A 27,243-nucleotide genomic window follows, 5' to 3' on the forward strand; every position below is an offset into this window, starting at 1 on the left:
GAGACCCTCCACCGCAGAGAGGAGACTAACTGACTTTTGGTCCTAACGAAGTGCCGCCCGAAGATTGGGCTTACATGGCATGAAACATCTATGCTGATGATACCCAGTTGGTGGTAGGTCTTCCCCAGTTGGCTCACCATCCCGACCGGCTGCACACGTGCTTGGATAAGATCTTCACGTGGATGTGTAGCTCAGCTCTTAAGCTCAACGGCTCCAAGACGGAACTGATGCTGCTGGGGAATTCCCCTCCCTCTTTATCACCTAGCAGTTGGCCTAGCTGCCTGGGACCCGTACCCACCCCCAAGCAGGAGATCAAGAGCCTGGGGGTGTGGCTTGAGCAGGACCTTTCCTTTAAAACACACGCAAAAAAGATCTCAGGCGTGTGTTTCGGCCTGCTCCGATCAGCCCGGAAGATTCTACCTCTCCTTCCAGTGGCCTCTAGGAGGTTACTCATTCAGGGGCTTATCATCTCGCGGCTGGACTTCAGTAATGTACTGTTTCTGGGTGCCCCAGAATCCACCCTAAATAAACTGCAGCAAGTGCAGAACGCGGCCGCCAGGCTCCTGACGGATCTTCCTAGGCGTCAGTCGGCTCGCCCTGCACTGAAGGCGCTACATTGGCTTCCCGTCAGAGAGAGGGTGAAATTCAAGGCACTCTGTGTAGCCCACAAAATTCTACAGGGGAAAGGCCCACCTATCCTTGGGGATATGGTCCAATCTTATAAGGCCTCCCGCTCTCTTCGCTCTGACCACCAACATCTGCTGCAGGTTTTGAGGGTGAGGAAGGCAAGAACCGGGGGTAGAAGATTTTCCATAAACGTGGCCACCCTGTGGAACTCCCTCCCTCTGTACTTGCGCTCGGAAGCAAGCTTTTTACGGTTTCGTAAACTTTTAAAAACTTTTCTGTTCCCTGTCTAATCCTTGTGCTTAGTGTGGTGGTGTCTCTTTCTGGATGAGCGCGGGGATGCCTAAGGGTAACCAGGCGCTATATTAAAACTCGTTAATAATAATAATAATAATAATAACATGTTGTCCATACCATACTAGTGACCAATTTCAACAAGTAGCTATCCTGGTACCTAAAGACCACAAGAGAGCACCACTGCTTTTACCTAGTCCAGGTACCCATATCTCATTAAAAAAATATTTTTGTGGTTACCAGAGACTATTTTCGTCACCACTCACTCACTAAACTCCCTCACCTGCATTCATCATTACAGCATCTTCAGATCAAAAGATCTCCGACAAGGAAGCCCCCAGGCCCGTCAGGCATTGCAGCGCCGGCCAGACGAGGAGCACCCAATGATGAAGCATGACACCATAACAGGTGTGTGAGGGCATTAAGGCCTGATCTTCAGATCTTCTAGCGGAACGTACCCTAGCCATCTGGCTCAACTCTCTGTGTCAACTTGGCAGAGGAGGAACTACCCTGATATATGACCTAGTCACTGTCAAAAGCTGAGGAATGTTGCCAGAGAAGCAACAAGAAGAGGTTTGGACCTGCATGTATGAAAGACAGAAAAACAGGACCTAGCACGACCACTTAAAGTTTGGTGTCGTACATAATAATATTAATAAAGATTTATAAAGAGCATGGCTACTCCAACTGAGTGTCCCAGTGCTGGGGTACTGGTACAGAGACCACAGGATACCCAATCTGAAAAAGTAAATTATTGATTGATGGGTATAAATAAAAGTACCTGACCAGGTTTGATTAAGTGATATTTGGTCTCGTTATAAGAATTGTACCATTAAGATACGAGGTGGTCGGGCATTCTTTTGTTGTTTATTGAGTATTAAACGGTCCAGCCCCCCCCCCCCCTCAGTCCCACTTCAGGACCTAACTCCGTTTTTGTGTCATGTAGGAGCTAAGTGGCCACATGAGCTCTCTCCTGCTCTTGCTCTTTTGAATTTTGGAATAAATGCCAATTTGGTTGCTGCTGATCTCAGGTTTCTGGTAGGCACATTGGAATTTACCATCAATTGAATATAGTGAAGGCATTGGGAGGAAAAAGCCTTAAAACATAAGCAATGTGCTTTAAAAAGAACGCTGTGCTTTATCAGGAGCCAATGTAGTTCCCACAGTGCAGGTCTCATGGAAGACCGCTTGGAAACCTTCAACAGCTGCATTAAAGACCTGCTGTAATCTATCAAAACTCTATTGTATGCGCCAATGTTGTTACTTCTGGGGTGCGCAATGTCTCCACTGACGTGCATGGCTCTAACAGGAGGTGCTGGAGAACAATTGCAGGGGAATACATGTCCAAAATCAGTGTGGTGACCCTGGAGAACATTTTCAAGGTGGGAATCTGCAGGAAGAATCATTTATCAGAATTGGGAGTTTAATAGCTACTGACAACAAATGAACGATTATTTTTTTCTTCATCATCACAACAAATTGTATGTTTTAAATGTGGCCCAAGTATTGCTACACATTTCAGAAAGTAGAACAATAAAATATATAATCAATAAAAGTGACTAATGCATCTATAGTGCAATAACATTTACTTTCAGATTTTAAAATTTCTATATTTAGTTGCCCATGTCACAAAGTATTAGAAATAAACCAAAAGAACTCTATGAACCAGGAGATCAGAAATACCCTACAGTTAATCAGGGGGTGGCTTGTGTACCATAAAAAGGAAAAAGTATTGATCAGTACTGTTAATTTCCTATTAAAACACATTAACAAAACTCGTATATGAAATGAAATGTGGATGTTTACCATTGCTAAGCAATCACTTCACAATTCAGCTGCAACAAGGGGACCAACGGTAATTTTGATAATGTTTGTGTAATACGGTGGTGAAATAGTTTCCACAGCCAGCATTCAAGTAACTGCTACCACCTATTCCTCTACATAAAACCATCATGTTATGTACAAACTGTTGGTCACACACTAAATGTTTTAGGAGGCCTGATTACAATATGTTAGAACCTCCCGTCCAAATACAGAGGTCGGTCAGACAACTTTTTTTTAATCTTACCTCCATCAAGGTCTCCTCTGGTAGCTCAGGGGCTTCGAACGTAATGAAGTCTTCCAGGCTAGGCGGCGACGTTCCATAGGACATATACCTTGAATATGGCGCTGCATCTGCCGCTGGCGGGGAGGAGCCCAGGTATGCGGCTGGGGGAGAGCCAATGTGTACCCGCCCACTGGTGGAGCACAGAGATCCCCCAGAGCTGTTCGAACCAACTGAAACGAATCGGAAATGCATTTGTAGCACAGATTTTCACTTCATTGATTCGCACAAAGGCATTGGTTTCTAGTTTGCTTAAGAGCAGCCATCCCCAGAAGAAATGTAGGAGATATGATGGGATACAGTAAGAGAAAAGTGCAACTGGGATCAAGTGAGTCCATCACCAAGTGCAGATTGGGGGAAGCGATAATAAAACAACTGTATCATGCTCCATGAGGATATATCTAAGAAGGTTCTTCACAGTTAGAATCAACTGGCAAATATGAATGATGTACCGGTATTTAAAAAGGTGCGGCCAGGTGGTTGCAATACAGGTTAAGCCAGGCAGATAGCTTTTTGATAAACGTAATGTTAGAAGATGGAGCTGGCAGACTCGATATTCTTATGGGGTTATGTTATCTTCTGTTAATGTCATTTATAAGGCGCTCTAATCACCCCAAAGGGTATCTCGGCGCAACCAGGCCACAAGGCAGGTGGTGCAGCTAGGTCAGAACAAAATTGTCTTAAGTAATTTCCTAAAACGAAAATGATCCGCACAGATCCTGATATAGTGTGGCAGCTTGTTCCAATATAAAGGAGCCAAATAAGAACAGGACCTGCCACCCAAACGTGCCCTCTTAACACGAGGGATGATTAACAGTGCTTATACTGCAATAGTTTTTTTAATGAAAACCTTGACAAAAGAAACATTTACAAAGTTAAAAGGCTTGCTGTCGATACCAGACTGATTTGCTTTGCTAATGCTTGTTTAAGAGTTTAATTCCTTCAGTTTACGCAAGAAAGTATTTTTATTTTTCAAAATATGACCCCCTTCTACTGTTGAATATAAAACCCAACTACGGGTGATTGGAAGTATCCACAGGGACAACCTTTTTCAAATGAAGATATTTCAATATAGGATGAACATAATTTTAATCTAGCAGGAATAGCGCAGCAACTGTTCTGACTGATATTTAGACTCAAAGCATAACATTTCATTATTAGCTTACACATAACTAGTGTAGATAAGTATATTCAAAGTAGTGTAAAAATAAAAAACTCCAATTGAAATTAAAAAGTGGCAGTGAACAGGCAAGGAGAATGAAGCTAACACAAGAAGAATGCCAATTCTCAAAGCTATTGTGTATAGAGAGTCATGATTTTATTATAGTGGAGGAGGCTACATTATGCATTGACTTGTATTCACTGCCTCCATGCAGCAAACACTTCCATAAGTAGAATACTGTATGAACACAAAGTAGAATAGAACATTCAGTCTGTAAATGATCTCTGCACTCTGATCTCTCCCTCTTTTGGGAGCTGGTTCCCTTCATCCAGCTCACTCTCTTTTGACTATATTGTATGTTAAAATATCCAATACCGAAAGGTTACACTTGATGGAGGTGGGTTTTCTGTATCTCAGTCTTCAGGTTTAATCATTACATAACCCTTGCCACTGGTCGTATGGACCTTTGATGACCGACAAAGATAAATGAGGAGCAATTATCCACATATTCAATACATCGTTAAGGGCATTGAGTCAATCAAGAGAGTTAGTGTAAGTTAAAAGGTTATATTTTCAAATCTTTTAGGTATTCATTTATTTATTAGACATTAATCCTAAATTTCAGCATTAGAAGTTAATATAATCCAGCAAACTACATTTGATTATAAAATAGAACCGAATTTTCATCAAGATAAATGTCAAAATAGTAATAATCGAACAAGCGTGTTCCATAATGGAAAATTCCTTTTCTAAATATGCTGGGATAATCCAAGGAAAAGAGTCAGTTCAGAGTTTCATAAGAGTTCTGATTGAGCAAGAGATCAATGCACAAGCATAAACATGTTGCAAGTCAGACTTGATATTTATTCACAGTCATAATTCAGCAGACATATAAAATTAGGTTAAGTGTCCTCTCATATAGAGAAGTCTAGGAGATCGGAGACAAGTCTCTAGTCAGAATGTCAGGGAAAGGAAAATTTCGTAGGATTTGCTCTTCAGATCTGAGGTCTTAGCTGTGCTCGCTCTCGCTAGGAACGTGCACTAATATAAACACACAAATTGTACATTGCAACATTATTTTCTTATGTCTTCAATCACCATCAGAATATCAGCAACTCCTGGGAACAGGCTCACTCCCCATGCTCTCACCAGCACATAATAGACTTTCAGACATTAGCCCTAGGAAATGTTACAATGTTATTTTCTTGAGTTCCAAACTTCTTTCCATGAATCATTCTTCCTGTCATTATTGTCTCTTTCCTGATGAGAACCTTGCTATCAATTGTCTAATACAATTGTCTAATACAAAACAAGTGACAATTCATTAAGTAGTTGCAACACCTGCAGCAAAAAGATCTTGCACAAACAACTATTCAGTGTTTAAAACAGGCTTTCTTGGCTATACATTACTTATCATTTAATATGACATCGACATTTATGCTAACTTAGTACAGCGTTTGATTTACGAGCAGGCCTATAACATTCAAGTATGCTTACCCACTACGAATTTTGCATTTAGCACATACTTTATTTATTGTGTGCATTGTTTATATAAGTGTTTTCAATAGCAAAGATGATTAGCTGCAGCACCCTTTTCTTATGGTCTTATTTGCCCCTGTTTAACGTAGTGTCTCCTATTGCGGGGACACACCAGTTTGCTGTAACCAGGCGGTTTATAAATGATTTTATTATTATAATATAAACTGTTTTTGCTAAACACCTTGTGCATCGAATTTTGCTCTTTGTCGAGGACTGTAAATGTAGAAACATTTCTCCCAAAGGACTTTACTATCCTTCTCCAAACAAGAGCCCATTTCCCTTATTGGATGATTCCTTACTAGTTAAATCGCCAAATTTATGGTTATATTGCATTAAGACTGCGTTCCTTCTTTCTGCTATCAGGCACCGGTTTTGCAATACCTGGAACGCAAATCGCTCTCTAGCTGCAGCCTCTCAGCAGATTAATATCAATGTAATTTCCTTTGACAGAAGTCTCTTCAAATTGAATATTTTGGCTAAGAGACCTAAAATGTCCAATGATCTGTCCTCGCATTGTTTTAAAGAGTATTGCATCCCTTTTTGGGACCCTACCTAATAAGTTATTCATTCTGGATCTAGATATAGTGTCCTAGTTTCTTTCTCATCAATAATCGACTGAGAACTTTCCTCTCTCATTACATTTCTCTCTCTCTTTCCAAGGTTATTTTTTTAATCATTGTTTAATATATATATATATATATATATATATATATATATATATATATATATATATATATATATATATATATATATTATTCAAACATGTTACCTGGGGCAATGTAAACACCGCTTTAAAAAATGGTATAAAAATGGTCAGCTGACTTCCATGCGTGCCATGTGATCAAGGCTCTTTGGAGCCGAAACGCGTAATGGCCGACTTACCTTGTGGTAAATAAATCGATTGAAAGCTCCAAAGTTGAGGTTTGTGCTCCTTTCTTAAACATGTGAAGCGCCAAGCAGCAGTGGAGTTCCTGATATATATATATATATATATATATATCCAACCAACAGGAACCCATTTGAAGAGAGTTGCCACACAAAGGTAAAAATCAGCTCTTTTACTTTGTTCCTTTGGTGGCCTGCCCGCAGGATACATCAAGGAACAGCATCACTACATATAAGCCAGCCAGACGCGTTTCAGGTAAAGACTTTTCTTCAGTGGCGTTCAGTTGTGCGAGACCTGCGGCGCTGCTGCGAGTGAACGGTTTTGACTTCCAACACCTGTCCATGTGGGCGTGGCCATCCTCCTGGCTTTATGGGTGATGTAGTGCAGTCCATGTTTTCCCCAGTGGGTGCGCTGCTTACAGTCTCTTGATAAAACCAATAATCTTGCAAATCCAAGACGGGGCCTGCCCCGCTTTATGACTGCCAAAAGAGCTTGCTAGCTGGCTCCCTCCCTGTAAGGGCACCTACTCACCTTCGTTCCTGTGCTGCAGCATCTGCGTGAGGCCGCAGCTGACCCGCCAACAGTGGTGGGCATCTCTTCGCGACCGGGTTGCGGCCGCAAATAAATCCTACCAACAGGAACCCATTTGAAGAGAATTGCCACATCACCCATAAAGCCATGAGGATGGCCACCCCCACATGGACAGGTTTTGGAAGCTGGGGCCGTGCACCCGCAGCGGCGCTGTTGGTCTCAAGTGGCTGAATGCCACTGAAGAAAGGTAAATGATGCTGTTCCTTGATGTTTCCTGCTGGCAGGCTACCAAACAAGTGGGGTGGGGGAGCTGATTTTTACCTTTGTGTGGCAATTCTATAACCCTTGTTTTATTCGTTGAATTTCCAAGGTTATTTTAATTCTTTTTCCTAAATATAACGTCCCTATAACCCTAATTTTCTTTCAGCCAGTTTCTAAATTTTTCTAATGTTATTACCTAACTGTAAACTATAGAGGGGTTGGCCTAACGGCTAAAGCGCTCGACCTCGGACCTGGGTATCTGGGTTCGAGTCTCGGTAACGACGCCAAAAAACCTCCTGTGATTCTGGGCAAATCACTTAATTTCCCCGTGCCTAAAATGAAAGTGTGTCCTCGTGTAACGTAACTGGTGCTATGTAAAGCGCTCTGATACCTGATTCGGTTCGGGTCTAGTTCGCGCTATATAAAACTCTGCAACAACAAAAAAACAATAAACATCTCAAAAGTCTTGGTGGGCAATAGTGTCTAAGTGTGGTACCCAAGTAAGCTGGGCCTGTACCTGGTAAGGCTTTATTTGTAAGACATCATTTAAAAATGATTTTCTTCCAAATTGGAAGCCAATGCAAGGTCTGAAGAAGGGGGGACGGACGTGGCCCAGTTGGCGAATTGCAAATGAGGCGAGGAGCGGTGTTCTGCACCACCGGTAATTTTGAAAGCAACGTCTTGTTTGCTGAAGCCAGCAACATGTTGTAGTAATCCAAGCAACTAATCACAAGGGTCTGGACCATCTTTTTCCTTGCAGAAAGTGGAAGGACAGGGAGGGCTCTTCTCAACAAGTGCATGATATGGTAACAGGAACTTGAAGTAGACATCACCTGCTCTTTCACTGTACGAGGTTGGTCCAGGCGAACTCTCAAGTTCTTAACCGCCCACTTGGGTTTAGGAGCAATTCCACGTTCAGCCTGCCACCAGTCCAATTTGTTGCACCTTGCCAAACAGCATAATCTCCGTTTTTGTCCGCATTCAGCTGGAGACCGTTTTCTATCATCCATGTGGCAACTGCTGCCAGCCCATCTAAAAAACATTGTTTTGTTTTGCCTAGGGTTTTCTCAAAGGAGATTAATAGCTGTGCATCATCTGCATATGTAATGATCTCGAAACTGAAGGCTCTTGCAATATGTTGAAGAGCAGTGGGCTAAGACAAGAGCCCTGTGGTACCCCTTTGTCTAGTAAAATGGTACGAAATTTAAAAGATGGTTTTGTTTCTGTTGGACAGAAAATCGCCAAAGCCAGTTTGGGGCTGCCCATGAATGCCAATCTCTTGTAGACTATATAATAGTTTGGGATGGGACACTGTATCAGAAGCAGCCGACAGGTCGAGCAATATTATCATAGCTGGTATATTTGCATCTAGTAAACCTTTAATATGGTCTCAGTGCTGTGGGAAATTCTGAAACTCGATTGTGATGGGCCTACGATGTTGCTGGCCTCAAGGAACTCTAAAAGTTGTTTGTTAATTAGTCCTTCCAAGAGCTTACCCAGTAAAGGAAGCTATGAGATTAGACGATAATTAGAGAGGTTTGAATATGCTAGATTAGCCTTTTTTTTATTTATTTTTATAATCAGCCTTACCTGGGCTGCATTCCAAGTGGTAGAGATTTTTCCAGAGTTTACCAAAAGATGGAATATCGAATGTATGGCAGGAGTCAACTGACAGGCGAGAGCAACAGTGATCTTGGGGGGACAAATATACAGAGAAGAACCCGATTTGGCTGAGACAAGAGTCATCCGTATTTCTTCCAAGGAGAATTCTTTGAACTTTCTCAAGTTAGGGACGCCATAGACATGAGGAAGTAAAGAACACCCAGTCTCTTCCAGGTGACAGGGAAAATTCTAATAGATCATAATGACTTTTTCCTCAAAGTGATTAGCCAAGGAATCACAAAGAGACTGAGATTGCTGGATGGCTGGAGAACACGCTCTAGGGTTTACAAAATCATTTAGGACTTTAAAGAACTTTTTTTAAGTGTTTTTCGACTAAGAAATTTGATCTGAGATGTATAGTTTCCGAGCTATCTTTATGTTATGATGGTAGCATGTAAGTGCCCCTCAATACAGCTCCCTGTCACAAGTATTTTTTTTTAACACCTTCACTGTCTTTCAATTTTTTACATAATGACTTCTCCGTTCTAAGAGCTGACGTATACCAAGGGGCATTGATACCATAAGTGGAATTATAGTTCCTTTGAAAAGAGATGATCTTATCAAAGGCCGAGGCAAGAATGAGGCAGTGTTTGTTACAAACGTTCCTCGAGAAACACTTGTGGCAGTGTGCTAGATCGGCTTAGTACGCTACATTTGAACAAAACTAAAGCAATATATATAGCAGATAAACTTGAAATGGGATAGTATTAAAAACATTGCAAAAAACAAGGCATACTTGTAGCATGGACAGAACGGAAAATCTGTGAGTATCGCAGACCACTGTGGGACATTTATAATCTGAGTCTGCCTCATTGTTGATGATCGGTTTTACCTAGGAGTATCTTGCTTTGTCTTATCTATATACATATGCTAGTGTTGACAAGAATGTTACATAAATATGTCAAACCCAATGCCCTCACCAGTAACCACCACTCCTGAAACTCGGCCATCCCCACCGGGATAAGCATGCTAACCATCAACTATGGGGCCTTACAGTTTTGACCACATAAGACCTGGACTGCTTTAACCATTTGACATTACTAACTCGATGAAAATATCGAGTCTGCCAGCTCCATCTTCTAACATTACTTTGATCAAAAAGCTATCAGCCCGACTTATCCTGGATTGCAACCAACTGGCCGCACCTTTTTTAATCGCAATACATCGTTCGTATTTGCCAATTGAAGCACCTACTTAGATATATCCTCATGGTACACGATACAGGTGTTTTGCCTTTGCTTCCCTCACTTTGCACTGGGTGATAGACTCAGTTGATCCCAGTAGCAATTTATGACTTACTATATCCCATTATATCTCCTGCAGCCTTCAGAAAGCCCCAGCTAATGGACCAATGGGGGGGAAACACGTGTCGGCTGCCTCGACATCTGTCTACTTGTGAAACATTCTATGTATGATGTGAATACATTCTGAAACAACAGACAAGAAGCGGTATTCATATTTATTACAGTGCAGAATATCGGGATAAAGGAACAATGATATATTCAAATCAATTGGGAGGAAGCGCTCACCCCTTAACAAATTTTAATACGGAGGCATAGAAGGTCCTAAACCTGAGGAGCGATCCACTCACAACAGAAAGGGTACTGCCCAACAGGGAGGGAGAACTGGACCTTGTAACCCAATACCATCCCCAAAAGAAATGGTGAACTGTACAATGAAAGAGGAGAGCTCAGAGTGACATTATGCCTCATATATACCCGTGACGTAACGAAACGTGCCTTTTACAATTAAGGTTTTATGTATAAGGTATACACAGTTTGCATAACCGAGCAAGCACAATGCTGGAGCCCACGCTCCTATAGTGGCACCTCTGGAGCTCACCAACTAATGACCCCAGGAGTCTGCAAGTAGTGAGCACTCACTCCCAGACAAATGTCCTGCCTCTGAAAGGAAGGGCAGGTGGCAGCATCAAGTGCTTGGAGGCAAAGCCTGACACGTGGCAGACTACCCCTAGCTCTATCTGTCTGTCAGGGGCAAGTGCCTACACTGACAAAGGCTGTCACTGAGTTCACGTGACATCCCTTTCTGCCTCTGCGCTGAAACATAGCATGATCCTTGTCTTACCAGAAGTTGTCCTCGCTCTCATGACCATGTGGGTGCAGGTGGGAGGCGTGGAGCTATTGGGCGGGGACCCCACTGTAAACATCACCACCTTGGGGTTTGTTCCTGTTGTCATTGGGGGAGTCCCCATCGCACTGCCGCAACACCCTACAAAATTTGTGAGAAAAAAGGATTTTCAGCAATCATGTAGCTGTCTGAAATCATGTCCATTAAATTACACGACTACCGGTGTAAGCCCCTAAAAAAATCTCAGACCTCCAGGATGGCAGGTGAAAAGGAATACATTACTGCTAAGTAAAGGTCAGGGGAGAGTTTGGGCAAGGTGTTCCTTAGGCCATATGGTACGCCTTGTAGTGACACCAATAAGTCTTTCTAGATCCTGCCACAAGGTGGCAGCAGAGCCAAGAGTGACAGGTTCCCATACACTGCAGCATCAGCACCTATCTGTACTAAAGAAGAAGAAAAACACACTGAACCTGAAATGTTCGATTTATTGTGGAACATTTGACTGCCCTGATGGAGAATGATTATGATTATCTTATAATAACATTGCAATAATACAATGTGTGTCTTTACGCTGAGAGACCCTACGTATTATACTCGTTAATAGCAGGAACCCTCCGGAACAATTATTTTGTTCTTACTCTTTTTCCATCCCTGCCAGGGGGAGTTGAAATGAATTGCAGCCAAAGAGAGCCAACTGAATTCGTAACTCAAGATCTCACACTAGCGGTGGGAACATAGGAAGAAGGGCCGCAATCTGCCCTCTGCTGCACACAGATAGTGCCCCAAGATGTGAGTTATTACTAATCCTCGAGTTTTACCCCATTTAAATTCCTCTAAGAGTCACTGGACAGTGGTGGAAATTAGCAAGTGATTCCCCATTCTAACCTGTCAAACTGGTAAGGGATTTACCCAGGGGTGACTTTCCCATATGGTCATTCTCCAATCGTAATGAGACCCTTTGTAAAGCTACTCTGATGAAATATAAATTAATTTGTCAATTAATAGCTAGTCAAGCTCTGCAGCTAATCTAGTCTGATATTTTTGGAAGACATTCTCGTTCCAGAACACTTTTCAGAAGAAAATCCACATATCAGACAATAGCCTGTACCACGGTTGCAGTGAGCGCACACAACCAATATTTCAGAAGACCGGCTGTGCCGCCAGGCGGTGCGTCTAGGTGCTCTTAAGTCACAGTTGAACACAGTTGCAAAGGGAAATAAAGAGCATGTACCAAGATAATGTTAACCGTTTAACCAAATAATAGAGGGCTTGAAATCACCCAGCATGGACAAAACCCATTCAAGCCACTATACTTCTCACAAGGAAAGTTTAAAGCGATGTAAATGATGTCGGTACAACTTCAGCCATAGAATAATTTGAACATAAGACTATTTGCCGTGTCCACTTTCAATTTCTCCAAGTGAAGCAATAAGCCCATGCCATCAGGGCCCTCCAATAATTTAAAAATGAAACCTTTGTGGGTGGGGGTTTTTATGATCAAAGGAGCCGAAAAGGTAATGGGGAATTGCACCTTTACTGGCCCTAGAAGGAGATGAGCAGGCCCTACCTGTGTCCATTGGGCGTTCGGCGTTGAGGCTGTCGTTGCTTCCCTGATAAAAATGGACACCCAGCGATGGTCTGGCCTGCTGGTCTGACAGTTTCCCTGCGCTCACTGACCTGTGCAGAAAAACAAGAGAATATTTTACTTACCCAGTAGAGGTGGTTCATGCATGCTAGGGACTGAGCAACTTAACACTTGTAAAGGGGAGACCAACTAAAATCTTCCGCAGCGTTGCCCTATAGCAAACAGATGAAGGGATCCAAGTGTGTGATTCAGTGACTGAGATTCAAGTTTATGTTCTATACACCCAGAACCTTTAAAGTACTGCTCATTCGTGGAAAGACGTCCACAATCTTTAGAAAAGGTAAGAACTCGAGCGACCCCCCTTCTACGGAAGCTGCACTGGCTGCCCATTGAACATCGAGTACAGTTCAAATGTCTTTGCATTGCCCATAAAGCCATCTATGGCGAAGCCCCCAAATACATTAAAGATCGTCTGAGAAAGTACATCCCGGGCAGAGACTTGCGCTCCTCCAAAGCATGCAAACTAACTCCACAGAGATTTAATCTTAAATCAAAGGGTGGCAGAGCTCTGTCGGTCCTCCTTCCGCAAATTTGGAACGAGTTACCGACAACCTTGCAAGGGGAGCCAGCGCTACTGTCCTCTATACTTTAAACCGCTCTGTGGTCGTGGGTGGTCCATCGGTGGCAGTGTGTTGTGTTTCTTTCTTTGAAAAGCGCTTAGAGACCAGTGCTGATTTGCGCTATACAAAACTATAGTAACATAACATAATGTACCTTAGAAAACAGCACCGCCAGGCCCTCATCTGCCAGAAGCCTCGTGTCATGTCACTTGTAAATAAATACCTGATCTCAGATTCTGGCTTTCCACCCTTAAGTATATTGATCAATTCAGCACATGGGACAGTATTGGAATGTTTGCATCCACTGCAAACATCCATCGAGAGGAGATATTTTTGAAAAATACTGCATCACTGACATATCAGGTCTTCACTTTTCCACCAACACTGCACCTTCACATTTCCACTGACACTGCTCCTTAAGTAGGGACCAGTCTAGCAAATATATTGCACAATTTCTACCTACTTCTCTGTCCACAAAAAGCATCACACATGCAAAATGTATGATAGGATCAGCTCAGCTACAAACAGGCTCTTTAAAAATGGAAGATAACACAATCCACTGTAGGCGATACAGTATATCTGAATTCAGGTTTCCCGATATGCTAAGCCAGTGTTAACGGAGCGGAACCTTAAACAGAAACTAACAATATTTATACATTTATTCATGATACAAAGCATTATTTAATTAACGCTGCAAATCTATTCCAAAAGTGTTCCCAATGATCAGCATATCAAATCTGCCTTCCACTGAAATTGAACCATGCCAGAACAGTAATGTGAACTAGGAAACAGCCATCAGAATTCCCAAATTCATTCTCTGCCCAGAATAATTAGCATCAAAAGCACTGAGAAGCTGAATTCAGAAACTGTACGGATTAAGAACACCACAAGGCCAAGGTTAGCACCGAACTCCTCGTAGGGCACTTCCACACACCAGCTGTCTGAGGTTTTTCCCACAACAAGAATTAACGGCTGCGTCACAGTCTGTGCTCTGAAAAGGGCTAACCCCCATATACAGCCTAAGTTAAAATCAGCAGTGAACCTTAGAAGTGTGTACACAGAATTGATCCTGTGCCCAGAAGCACACGGATTGCAAAACTCAAAGGTTTCAAAATAACTGTCCCTCACCGAGAGACCGCCATGCGGACACCTACATGGTTACCACCGAAAAACAGTGATCTCAGCAAACAAAAACCTGCTGCATTTCCTCCCGAGTTACATCACACCAACAGACAAAGCAAGGGGGAAGTGTGTCTGATGACACAGCACACAAACAGAAGCTGCGCAGACAACCACTGGACAAAGCAGCTAGAAGGACACTGTGCGGACATTCATTTCTACCACACACTCTGCATCCCTAAAATTTACTCAAAAGTCTGACAAGACGTCTCGCTACAGGGCCACTTACTACAGGCCTTCTCTGCAAACATAGGAACACTAAAAGAATTGGGATCTCTTCTGCCATATGTTGACTACTTAGGTCTACCTTGTGATAATTCCGTAGTGAAACTGCAGGTTTGCTATCATTTTCTGGAGTTTTGTGATATCCAAGTGACACGTAACCTTCCCTCTCAGAGCAGCTGAGTGGCAGGAGCCCTGAAGGTTACTGGGCAGTTTATTGGTCAAGAAGGTGTGAGCAGGCCGGTTAACAGCTTCACAAGTGGGGTCAGAAAGGGAAAGTGTCCTTACCTCCCAAACGTTGTCTTGCAGTATTCACCAGATGCGTGCCTCTCTGCTCCATGGGCACAGAGAAAGTGTGAGAAGTCCCTTTGGTCTGGCATGTCCTTCGAGGAAGCGGGATCCCCCACGCCCTGGCATCTTGCCAACGCCAGTAAGTTTGAAGACGCCTGCGTTTTCGGAATCTTGCAGGGAGCCGTTGCCTAGACAATGCAAGGCATTTAATTAGGATAACCTTTAAATGGCAAAACTTTGCACAATTTCACTGAAAATGAAAACCTCTAACTTCCACTTCCTCACAAAACGGTGCTCATCAGGGTCTCTCTAATATCTAGCATTGTGAAATAAAAAACAGAGCATCCCGCTAACCCCATATAAAGCGGAGCTGCCCGGTAGATTTGCAGTTGCATATTATTACTAGCTTCTAGTTGCAGTTGCATTGACTTGAAAGTGTTAGCCTTATTCACACTGTAGCCTGAAATCAGGACTGTACCCACGGTACATGAATAGTTTGTCCTTACTTGGCTAAAAGACTTTTACAAACATCAAACAACACATCTTAAGTGCAGTCTTAAAGGGCACGCGGTGTTTTACACACATGCAGAGCCTTAATAAATCCACTGTCCTCCCACGCCTAATATTTGCTAAGGGCATCCTTATGTTGGCTTTGACCTGCATGTAAATGTAACAGATATTAATAGCGTCTGTTATCCCATGAACAGTAAAAAAACACACGCTTGTGTATCAGGGTTCTTTTCAAAGGAGTCCCCTGAGTTGGTTTTAGTAAACATGCCTTTAGGATGAACATACCATCCCTGCTAATACTTTGCACTATAATACTACTGCAGGAATGACTGACTCTTCCGCATCTGCCTCTGAACCGTAGAAAGAGTTGGGAAGCAGTAAGTCACAGCAAGATTAATGGCCAATGTTGAGCTATATAATTGCCAAATAATGTCTGCTTAGAGTTATAAACCAAGTGCGATATCCACAGTGTGCTCTACCATATCAGCAAATAACACTGTGAAACTCTGAAGCCAAACTTAATGTTAAACAAGCATTGGAAATGCAATAGGTCTCGCACCATTAGAGTTAGTGCTTTTAGAATTGTTTATGGTTTTTTTTTGTAAATGTTTAGCATTTTTGTTTCCTGTAGCCAATGCTAAAGAATTACAAATAAAAAAAGCCATAAACATTTCTTAAAGCTCTAACTGAAATGGTCTGAGACCTATTGCACTGTGTGAGGGTGAGGGGTTGAGGATGAGTGAGGGTGAGGGTGAGAGTGGGTGAGGGTGAGTGAGGGTGAGGGGTTGAGGGTGAGTGAGGGTGAGGGGTTGAGGGTGAGTGAGAGTGAGGGTGAGTGAGGGTGAGTGAGGGTGAGTGAGGGTGAGTGAGGGTGAGTGAGGGTGAGTGAGGGTGAGGGGTTGAGGGTGAGTGAGAGTGAGGGTGAGTGAGGGTGAGGGGTTGAGGTTGAGGGTGAGGTGTTGAGGGTGAGTGAGGGTGAGGGTGAGTGAGGGTGAGGGTGAGTGAGGGTGAGGGTGAGTGAGGTGTTGAGGGTGAGTGAGGGTGAGGGTGAGTTAGGGTGAGGGGTTGAGGGTGAGTGAGAGTAGTTGAGGCTGAGTGAGGGTGAGTGAGAGTGAGGGTGAGTGAGGGGTTGAGGGTGAAGGTTTGAGGGTGAGGGTGAGCACACAAGCTTAGGAGTATGTCTTAGCACAACTTGCCCTCACCAATCACCTTTCACTTCTCAGGGCCTATGGACTTTCAAGGCTACAGATAGCATCTGCCATGTGCCTTAGAGGAACATTTATGTTTTAAAAATGTATTTGACAAATAATTATCGATCCATAGTTCAGCGCCGGCGAGATTATGCATTTTTGATATTTTTTGTTGCTGCACAGGCACTCGTGAGCATCATCTTTACCAGACTATACTATGGGTGGGCCGAGAGTTAGGCAGTCCAGGATCTGGGTGTTGCCATTTTAGAATGGCCCCTTACTTGCCAACTGATGGAGAATTGTTGGGTGGTCTCACTACTACTCGCTGATCTTGTAATTCATGCTCTAATACAAATGAACACTAAATAGCTTTTTATTCACCATCTCAGCAAGAGGCCAACAATTGAATAAGCAGAGTGTGAACCCTTCAGTGAACAGCACCAGTGTAAGTTGTGGATGACTTGAGGATTGTCGCTCATATTTTAACAGATTCGTAACTATTTCACATACATCTTTTTAGTACGAAAGATTCGCTGTTTTTTATTTTCTCATCTCTGATGCATTTTACTTGTTTCTTTTCATTCCTGCATAAACCATAGAGCCAACTCGGCACAAACGTGTTATAATGTGGTCAGAGGGAGGGGCACTAGATGACGAGATGTGGACTACCGCCACATTATGCAAGCTTGCCAGAGCCTCTGTGCCTTGTGGTAAACTACAGCTGTTCTTGAAGTGCTCAGAGCTGCTTCTTCATTCAACGTAAGCCATCGCTTCACTCCAATGAGAGCATCTGAGCATCCTGAAATTGACGTCCTTTGCATAATAAAAGTGTTTACATACCTCAAGCTTCTTTCTCTAGGATTCTTTCTGTAGGATTTCCTTCTGTTTCCTGCTCAATGGTTTCTTCAATGAAATGTTCTTAATTGCTTGTTTCTTTGCTGATTTTTTGGAGAGCAGAACTAGAGCACAGCTTGTAGCTACTCCTTTCAGTCTTTCGTCATATTTCAGTTACTGGTGCGTGTACTGCATCATTGAGGCACACGGCCCTGGTGCTGGGTGTGCAGGGTCGATTTTTACATTGACACAAACATGGGAAATAAGTGGTGCAAATTGAAATTATACTGTTTTCGTGCATGCTATTTAAAAAACAAAAATATGCTATTCCCTCAAAGTTATTACCAGCAAAATAACGAGAGTGTAGTTTGCACAAAGCTCTAAAATAGCACTGGAAACAAAGACAACAAGTGAAAGCAAGTTGCGGTAAAGCGGGTTTGGGCTTTCATTTAATGTTATTCCCGAAATGTGCTCCAGGCAACACGTTAATCTCTTTGTACGTCGTGTTTGTGCTGCATATTTGGAGGCTTGACAATAACATGCTAGTTGGGGCTGAGCAACACCAAAATGGTTAAAGGGACTGTAAGAAGGGACGGTGCAAGGAAAACAAACTGCGAGGGGCGGAAGGAAGGAGACAATGTAAAAAAAATTCAAATGAAAAGAAGCGAGACGGGTCAATTACATGTTCCCTCCAAGCGCAATGCCGCTGCCAGCAGCGGCAGAGCAAGAAAGTCAGCACAAACAAACGGTGCGAAGAGGTGGCTCAACATATAACGATGCCGACTTTGGAGAAGGAGAACAGGGTTCGAGCCTCAGCGTGGGCGGCATCATTAATTATAAATTAAATAAACTGAGATCTCCTGCATATTAAATATAAATAAATAAACAGCGTGCGTGGGGTGAGGGCAGGAAGCTGCCAGCTATTTAAAAAACAAAAATACGCTATTCCCTCAAAGTTATTACCAGCAAAATAACGAGAGTGTAGTTTGCACAAAGCTCTAAAATAGCACTGGAAACAAAGACAACAAGTGAAAGCAAGTTGCGGTAAAGCGGGTTTGGGCTTTCATTTAATGTTATTCCCGAAATGTGCTCCAGGCAACACGTTAATCTCTTTGTACGTCGTGTTTGTGCTGCATATTTGGAGGCTTGACAATAACATGCTAGTTGGGGCTGAGCAACACCAAAATGGTTAAAGGGACTGTAAGAAGGGACGGTGCAAGGAAAACAAACTGCGAGGGGCGGAAGGAAGGAGACAATGTAAAAAAAATTCAAATGAAAAGAAGCGAGACGGGTCAATTACATGTTCCCTCCAAGCGCAATGCCGCTGCCAGCAGCGGCAGAGCAAGAAAGTCAGCACAAACAAACGGTGCGAAGAGGTGGCTCAACATATAACGATGCCGACTTTGGAGAAGGAGAACAGGGTTCGAGCCTCAGCGTGGGCGGCATCATTAATTATAAATTAAATAAACTGAGATCTCCTGCATATTAAATATAAATAAATAAACAGCGTGCGTGGGGTGAGGGCAGGAAGCTGCCAGATATGGAAATACCAGCATCAAAGAAAACAAGACGGAGGGAAGAGAGGGGAGAGGGGAGGGGGGAGGAGAAATGCGACACGGCGGGAAGGGGCAGGCAGGATGACTCAGGGGAGGGGGCGGAGCGGGGCAGAGCGGCATGTGGGTGTGAAGAAGCCGGGCCTTTGAAGTGAAGCTAAGCTTCACTTCAAAGGTGTCGGAGGAATGCGGGCGGCTGTGCACGCGCTTTTAAGCTCAATGCACATGCGCATTGAGCTTAAAAGTCACGGGCACTGCAAGGAATCGCCACGATTCCTTGCAAGTTAGATAAAGAGTAGATGAGCCCCTATAGTCTCGCTTGCTCGATGCGCATGCGCATCGACAGGCGAGACCTAAAAAGTGAACTTGTAGTCAGTCCCACAGAGCCTAGGGCTGCTGATTGAAAAGCCCAGACTGGGTGAACGTGTCACACTGTCACACATGTTACAGGGAAACTAGACAGCATTGCAATCATCTGTCAGAATCAGGAACACAGAAGAGGAGAGGCAACATATAAGCGAGGCGAGCCGGACGGCACTGCCGAACAAAGTACTTCTCAGGCAGGACTACTGCTTCCAGAATCTATTACTCGCTTGTGCGAACCAGGACACATGTTGGTTCACCATAAGCGGTTGATCACACATAAAACTGACGTGATTTGGATAACGCTGGACCTGCGGACCCTGATATGACCTTGCTGCTAACAAACTTTATTGTTACCAAAACAAGACTTTTTTTTGCCCAGAAGAAGCCGTTGATTGGGACGAAAAATTTGGTTGCGCCTGTCTGCTATACTTTCAAGACTGAAAGAGAAAAAATAAAAAAAAGACACATTCAAGCAACACTGGACTCTTCGAATAATATTGGAAATTACCCTAATAGTTGATTTGATGTCCTAATTGATCTTCCTTGCTTAGGTGTTGCCTCTCATCATCTGTGTTCCTTCATGTATGAGTTGTGACCATTTGGCAGCTGGTCATTTGAGGAGGTCAATACTGGTGTTAAATATATGTGTGACTTCATTATTTGGTGCAGTAACTGAGCTAACCTAGCTGCCCCTATTTCTTCAATCGTCAGAATCACCTGGGCAGAGTTGGAGCACAAACCTTCGGGTTAGCATTACCGCAGGCAGGCAGAGGAAGGAATATATCTACATGCCAGAATGACCTGTAAAAAGCCACTAGTGCTGGGTATGGGTCAGTCACTCATGGGCTGGTTCAGACTCATTCATGTCAGAACAGTTACTGATTAGCGGTGTTGGCCGGCTGAATTGTGGAAAGATCAGTCATCTCGGTCTTGCATCTGAAAGGTCAACAAGTGCTGGGACAGAGTCAGCCACAACCCAAGCACCCTCATACTTCTGAAAGCCCATGTCTCAGCACTAACACATCACGAGAAATCTAAGTAATCATAAAAAACACATATGTCAAAGTTGAAGAAAACTCTCCTGCCTGGATCTGGAAAGCGTGTGCCCTAAACTCAAGTTCGTCCTCGCAAAATCTGCAGGTGCGCCTTTCCGTACACAACAATAAAGCAGGGTGCTGAAGGCTTTTCTGTGACATGGTTTATGACCCCGAGCAGGGATCTGTGTTCTGGAGCGGTACAATATGTGCACCCTCCTTACTGGACGTGATTACCGGCAGCTCACCAGCTTGAAGATGACTGATTGTGGTGGCAGCGATATGACTGTAGTGGCATAACAGATATTGTTTGATATCTCTGCCAGAGAGACTTATCAACTGGCCCCTCTAGATTTTTTTTATTGGCCTGTGGGTCCACAGAAACCATGTCTGTTGGCCATCCATGTAGGACATTAATATCATGTGGATACATTACTCCTGTGTGTAGACGACGGGTGTTCAGTGTGTAACATGTGGTCATAACCACACTGGCACCCACTTTGCTCGTCATTCATCCAAGTGGTACCTAAAATGGAGTGCTGGAGGATGTCCCAGACATCCATGTGAATTACAGGGCTCCTCCAGGACATTCCAGGGATACTTTGCAGTGGATCAAACATTCAGGTATGGATGTGTCATAGGGCCTTTTTGAAGCTTGGAGAGTTTTACCTGCCTTTCCTGCCCCACTGTTCCCTAGAAGGGCTATCTCCCTCATGGTAATAAGTAGCTAAGTGGGACATTTCCTTGTCAAGTGCGATATCCACAGGTTGTTCTGGCAAAGTGAAACTAGGAGAAGGGGTATAGAAGAGAAATGGTAGGACAAACAAATGCGGTCTTCTGCACCACAAGATAAGACTTACACCACTCTGCACGGATGAGGTCTGGAAGCCACGTAGTCACCCCAACAGCATGAACTGAATCAAATAAGCCAAGAACCAGAGGGTGCTGTGTATTGAGACCCCATCCAAGTTTCTCTGAAGATGCCATACACCCAGAAGCACCCAGGCGGAAATATTCAGAGGGACAGTAGAGACACTACTGTGACAGGGAGGCCTGCACCCAATCAGCACGATCTGCTGGACCGTGAGCACTGCAACCCTTACGCAGTCCTTATTCGCGGGGGTGCTGCGGCCAGAGACCTGAACCAGTATGCGCAGGCCCTAAAGTCACAGATTGCACCGGCTGGCCAGCGGCAAGCACAGTGCCATCCTCAGTCAGTGAGCCACGCTGAGTGCCTGCAACAACAACCAGCCGATCAACAGACAACTCAGGCATTGCATGTCTTGTCGAGCATGACATCGACAATTAGGTAATGTGCAACTGGGGAAGATACCAAACGTAGGGGGCGGGGGAGTAACAAACTTATACAACAGGGAAGAATTTGGTGAAAGCTTTGCCCCAGGCTAAAATCACCTTCCCACAGACAACCAGTGTCCTTTACAACCCCGTGAAGAAACTAACTGTTCGCAACATTCTGCAGTTAGTGCACCACTGAAGGTTGTGCAACAAAAGCAGCCTGAGCTATCTCCACCATCCGCATTAATCATATATTGCAGAAGTATAATATGACTGTTGCGGTCTCTATATGTACAGTATTAAGTTGTATGTGACTAGTAAAGTATTTTTTCTCTATCAAAGACCAAACACTAACAGGACGTTAGCTTATCAACTTAAATGAATGATTTGTTGACTTCAGAGTCTCGACCCCACACCACCTTCCAGAGTAGGGCTTGGGCTCTTTGCATTTTGCTACACTGTGGGCCAAGGGCTAAAGGGGTGTGATTGGTGTTCACTATTGGGCTCAGTACTAAGTATAATCCCCAGAACACCAATGGTAATAGACCCCAATTGCCACAATAGTGGCCCGGTAAAACCTGAATATCCCAAGGCACCTGAAAAAGGTTCTACAACAGAACAAGGGTATTTGTAGAACGCATGTTTAAACTCGGTGGGTCTCTTGATGCTACTGATAGATCATGGCTGACTGCTCCTGCCTTAGTGGAACGTATTTTTATCAACCTCTGAAGAATAAAAGGCTCAGAGAATCCAGCAGGATCTGAACCTGTGCCAATGGGATCAAAGTTACATTAACTTTCTTAAGCTACTCATACATGTAGGAAGAATCCTCTTTTCCCAACTTTAGAACCAGTTACAAGAGTGGAATGATATAGACCTAAAAGTACTGACTGCGCATTTCACACATTACACTACTGCTTTCACAGGGAGTGGCCAAGGAAATATGCCTTTTGCTCAAAGGTGTCTTACCATGATATCTGTGATAGTATGTAATGTTCATCTTTCTTCTTTAAAGCACGACTTGCAAAGTTTGCAATGGGTTTTGTACCGTATTATAGAGCCCCACTCTAAAGCTGCACATAATTCGTCAGAAACAAGGAAATGGAAACCCACTCCAGTGAGAACCAGCTGTCCAGTCATGGGTCGCCCTGAATTTTGAGTCATGTTTGCCCTGTACTGTTTAAAGCTTTTCCGCATCACTTCTGTACCCTCCATGATAGAGCCTTTATTTCTAAGTACAATCTGCAAAGTTCTCTGAGCAGAGCTTCCGTCTCAGATACTATACAACCAAATGGAGCACATTACTCCTGTGTAACCATGGACTTGAATCCTTTATTGTTGTAGATTCATTTAATGCACCCTCTTCTGCCAAAAGCACTAGGTTAGGAATATTATACTGTACTTATCTTCAAAACTTATTTCGGTTTTTGGTATTTACGCATTCAAATAATAATATATGTTACTTGAAAGAAATGTGAACATGCATAGACCTTGTGTCATCTTACAACTGTAGCAACAACTTCATTATACCTCCATGGTATACCATAGCTTTGTGCCCGTTATATGCCAACTGAGCCATAGCAGAGTCACATATTCATTCAGATCTTAAAATGTTACATAAAAAGTGACCCTGCCCTTAGACAATGCGCATAACAAAGAGAGATCGATGCAAACCTTGGTGGGAGATCCAATAATGGTTGGGAGGGGAGATTTGTAGAGCCAGTCTGAAGTCCGGGGCGATGTGCCCATAAGCTTGGTTGGCGATGCCCCAAGACTGACGGGTCTGGGGGGTGGAGGCGTGTGGCTGTATCCGCACCCCGCATAGGAAGGGTACACCGGGTCCGAATGCTGTTTCCTGAGCTTCTGCTTGTTCTGGTAGATATCCGTTAAAGTGGGAGCACTCTGGAGGCGAGCACCGAGCAACAGAGACTGTGGTGAATGGGACGGAGGAGCCGGAGACCCTGGGGAGAAGACAACTGAGATCTCTGATATTTAACCAAACAAACAGTCGAAACAACAAAAAATGTCACATTCAAGTCAAGCACAATACAGCTTGCACTGTACAACCTCGGAAGGCACTGTGGATGCAGCACCACGTTAGAGAAATGTGTGTATGTGGCACAAAATATAAACAACCACAATGTGTGCCAACACAAAACAGAGAGACTGAGACGGAATCTCACAGTACAATTGGGCCTCTGAGTTCGGTATCTGGCCAGATGGCATGAATGGATGATGAAGCCTCACTCTGGGATCACATGCACCGAGGAAAGTCATTGAGAAAATGATTCACAACGTGAGCCGTGCCTGTGGGGGCTGAGGCAGCTGGCAGCGGTCCCACTGAACAGCTGGACTGCTCGAAGAGTGCGGCAGGAGCCAGCACTGAAAAGCAGGTCACAGTAGCAGCGTGAGGCGAGGGAGACCCAGGGAGAAGGTATTAAAGATGAATGGGGCTGCCAGCTGCTGTGTGCAGGCCCATCTATCTCTGTTCACGTGGAGAGCGAGCACGCATGCTGAATCTGCAAAAGGAGCCCAATTAGCCCGTGAAGATTTAAAAAGAAGTGTTTCTTCATCTGTGCAGGAGGTGCAGGGGTAAGAACCTCTGAACGGAATAAGCCTGTAAGGCTTGGGCAAGGGGCAGGAGGCAAACTAAACGGTAATTGGAATATGTGGTGGGTGTTAAATCGCCTAGTGTAAATTGTTGGGAGCATCCCTCTGTGATGGATTCAGAAAATGGCCTTACGTGTACACAATGTGTTGCTAGGGGTGTAGGAGATGAAAGAGGGATTTAAAAAGGTTTATTATGTGCATATAGACTTGATGGACATTCATGGTAGTTGTTGGCGAAGTAGGGGTTATGCGTCCCACAAAAGGCACTGGATTGCACTGTGTTACGTTTGGGTATTTGCTTGGCAGGTGTAAGGAATGAATGGTAGGAGTAGAAATGTGGTTATGCGGATGTCGTTAGAAATTGTAGGTCTTCAATTTAGGTATGACAATAGGAAGACGAGATGGGCCTGTACTCAATTTTCTGCTTTCAATGTATGCATGGTCAAGTCTGTATCTTCTAGTAATTTAACAACGGCATTTCTCAATGGCATCAGAGTCACAGCAGCTAGTGAGCAGCCTTCCATGGTACTTCAGTTGAGAATACAAAACTCATTAAGAAAGGTAATACAATGTGCCTGCAAACAGTTTATGGTGTATGCTACATGTATAGTGCTGTGATTCTTCTTATACCATCACTGAAAGTGGAGAAATTAGACCGATTCCAAAATGCACATTCGCTGGTTGCGGTCAATAAGACGATTGGCATCCACCTTTTGATTCACTGCTCCTTGTATCCACGGCTTCTAGGGTACTGGGCATAGTGGTAAGAGGCGAAAGCTTGGCGATCTAACTCAAGGCAAAGGAGAAAAGTACACCCTTGCCATGAATCTGTGTTCAAATCAGAACTATTCAGGTCTAACTGGTACTTCCATCTTAGAGAAAGGATTCAAGTAGAAGCGCAGAAAAAACACAGAAATTAATTAAAGAAAACTGCTATTGGTGTTACTGGCAAGCACCTTTGATGAATTTGGTAACAATATGAGTCGCGGTTGGTTGCTTAGGTTATATATATATATATAAAATGATGTACTAGGTGTTTTTACATGAGCTGTCACATTCCTCTTGAAAATGTTCTTATGGATTGAATTAACTTGGTAACATTACGACTCTTCCCTGATTGTCTATGCTGAATATATACAAAAATATGTATACGGTTCTTGCACATGAGTCGCCTAACTTCTCGTAAAAAATTTTCTTATGGATGGAAATATTACATTTTGTTGTAGTCAGTCTCCTCATCCGTGCAAAAGATTCAGCAGGTTAAAATTATGTGAAATATGCAAAAAAATCTGAGAAATAATATTGTTGCAATGTAAATATTTGTATATATTGTTTTCTTTTGTGACATATCTTGGAAATATGATTTGCTCTTTCACTAATTTCTCGCCAGTGTTTGTTTGAGCACTGGTTTTAAAATGCAAATATTGTGTGTTGTCAGTACTTATTTTAATGTATGTATTATGTACTTATTTGTAGCCCTGAAGAAGACCTTCTGGGTCGAAACGCGGCGGCAATGGTTGCTTTTAAGCAGATTTTTTCAATAAAGAAACCAAGAAATAAGAACCTGCTGAAGTTTATGTGCCTCTTCTTACGCTGCTTATATATGCAAATTACACTAATTTCTTAAATTATTGGAGTGCTGAATCGCTGTTTTTGTTGTCAAATCAGAATTATTTCACCTGGGATGGGCCCATTGAGAATGTAATAAACAATAATGGTGCAAAGACGATGTGAACGGAAATAAAGTACAGACACTGCCCAGGCATACGGTCTGCGTCTGTCAAATGGTCTTAAGATGCTTCACAAAGTAAAGAGGCAATTTATATCGACATAAACCCCAAAGAAAAAGAACATACCCCCGGAAGAGTTTCGGCTTCGTGACTCGTGGCCTTGCGGGTGCCCACAGCAGCAGTGTCCGAGCTGCTCAGGTATCGTGCCCACTGCAGTAAGGAGATGAAGCAAGTGTTGTAGATTAATGCCACTTAGATTACAAAAAGGAAACAACAAAACCTTTTTCAAAATGGGGGGCAGCACATAGCAGAACTAAGGGCCTGGGTTTTCTACAACTTTAGAATGATAAAGCATGACCCTCCACCTCAGATTTTTTTGCAAACCAAAAGAGTGCTGCTAAGGGGGAAGGAGAGAGAAAAAGAAGGCGCGGCCGTGTACTCAAAGGACACAGGCGGGACAAGATGACTCAACAATGAGCTCTGCATAGATGCTGTGATTACTTTCGGTAGGCTTACAGCACACAGTGTGCACCTATTGGGGTAAATGTGCCTCACCCTGGGATTACCGGTCTGCCTGCTTACACTGACCCATTGGTCACAATCTCTGCCATACAACATTTTGCAGATAATCTGCTCTGCTGAGGCTGTGGACAGTAACTTCTGTGGAAACACTGAGGGATGAACTAACAATGCAATAGTTTGCTTATTTCATCTGTGTCTTGTGTTGGGCTAAAATCTGTGCTTCTGCACTTGAAGGTAGTAACAGGACCAATGGACTCCGCTTCAGAAAGCAGGGGTTCTTAGTAAGAGACTGCAAACTCACAGGTTCTGCGCAAGGCTAGTGTCTGGGCTAAATCTCCAAGTAAACATGTAGGATGGCAAGCAAATTTTCCATCACAGATATGATAAATTATAAGGCTGACAATCAAAACCATTTACTACCGAAGCAACTGATAATAAAAAAATGGAAAAAGACCACAGTAAACATTACCCAAAATCAACATAGGAGGTTTGAAACAGCGAGGTAAGTGTACAAGACAAGACGTAGAAGTGACCTAATTTCTACCACATA

At 43.4% G+C, this 27,243-nt stretch overlaps 1 protein-coding gene across 1 annotated transcript in view; it reads right to left on the reverse strand.

Moving 5' to 3' along the window:
• Positions 1 to 27,243, reverse strand: part of ULK2 (unc-51 like autophagy activating kinase 2) — a 565,259-nt gene that overhangs the window by 125,403 nt on the left and 412,613 nt on the right. The window contains exons 17-22 of the mRNA XM_078679911.1: positions 26,298 to 26,381; positions 23,506 to 23,792; positions 15,046 to 15,236; positions 12,719 to 12,828; positions 11,149 to 11,292; positions 2,987 to 3,195 (exon numbers count right to left, since the gene is read on the reverse strand). Of these exons, the coding sequence (XP_078536037.1) occupies positions 2,987 to 3,195; positions 11,149 to 11,292; positions 12,719 to 12,828; positions 15,046 to 15,236; positions 23,506 to 23,792; positions 26,298 to 26,381 (1,025 nt within the window). The remainder of the gene's footprint in view (positions 1 to 2,986; positions 3,196 to 11,148; positions 11,293 to 12,718; positions 12,829 to 15,045; positions 15,237 to 23,505; positions 23,793 to 26,297; positions 26,382 to 27,243) is intronic.

This window comes from Lissotriton helveticus, chromosome 3_1 (genome assembly GCF_964261635.1).
Source record: "Lissotriton helveticus chromosome 3_1, aLisHel1.1, whole genome shotgun sequence".
NCBI classification, from domain to species: domain Eukaryota; kingdom Metazoa; phylum Chordata; class Amphibia; order Caudata; family Salamandridae; genus Lissotriton; species Lissotriton helveticus.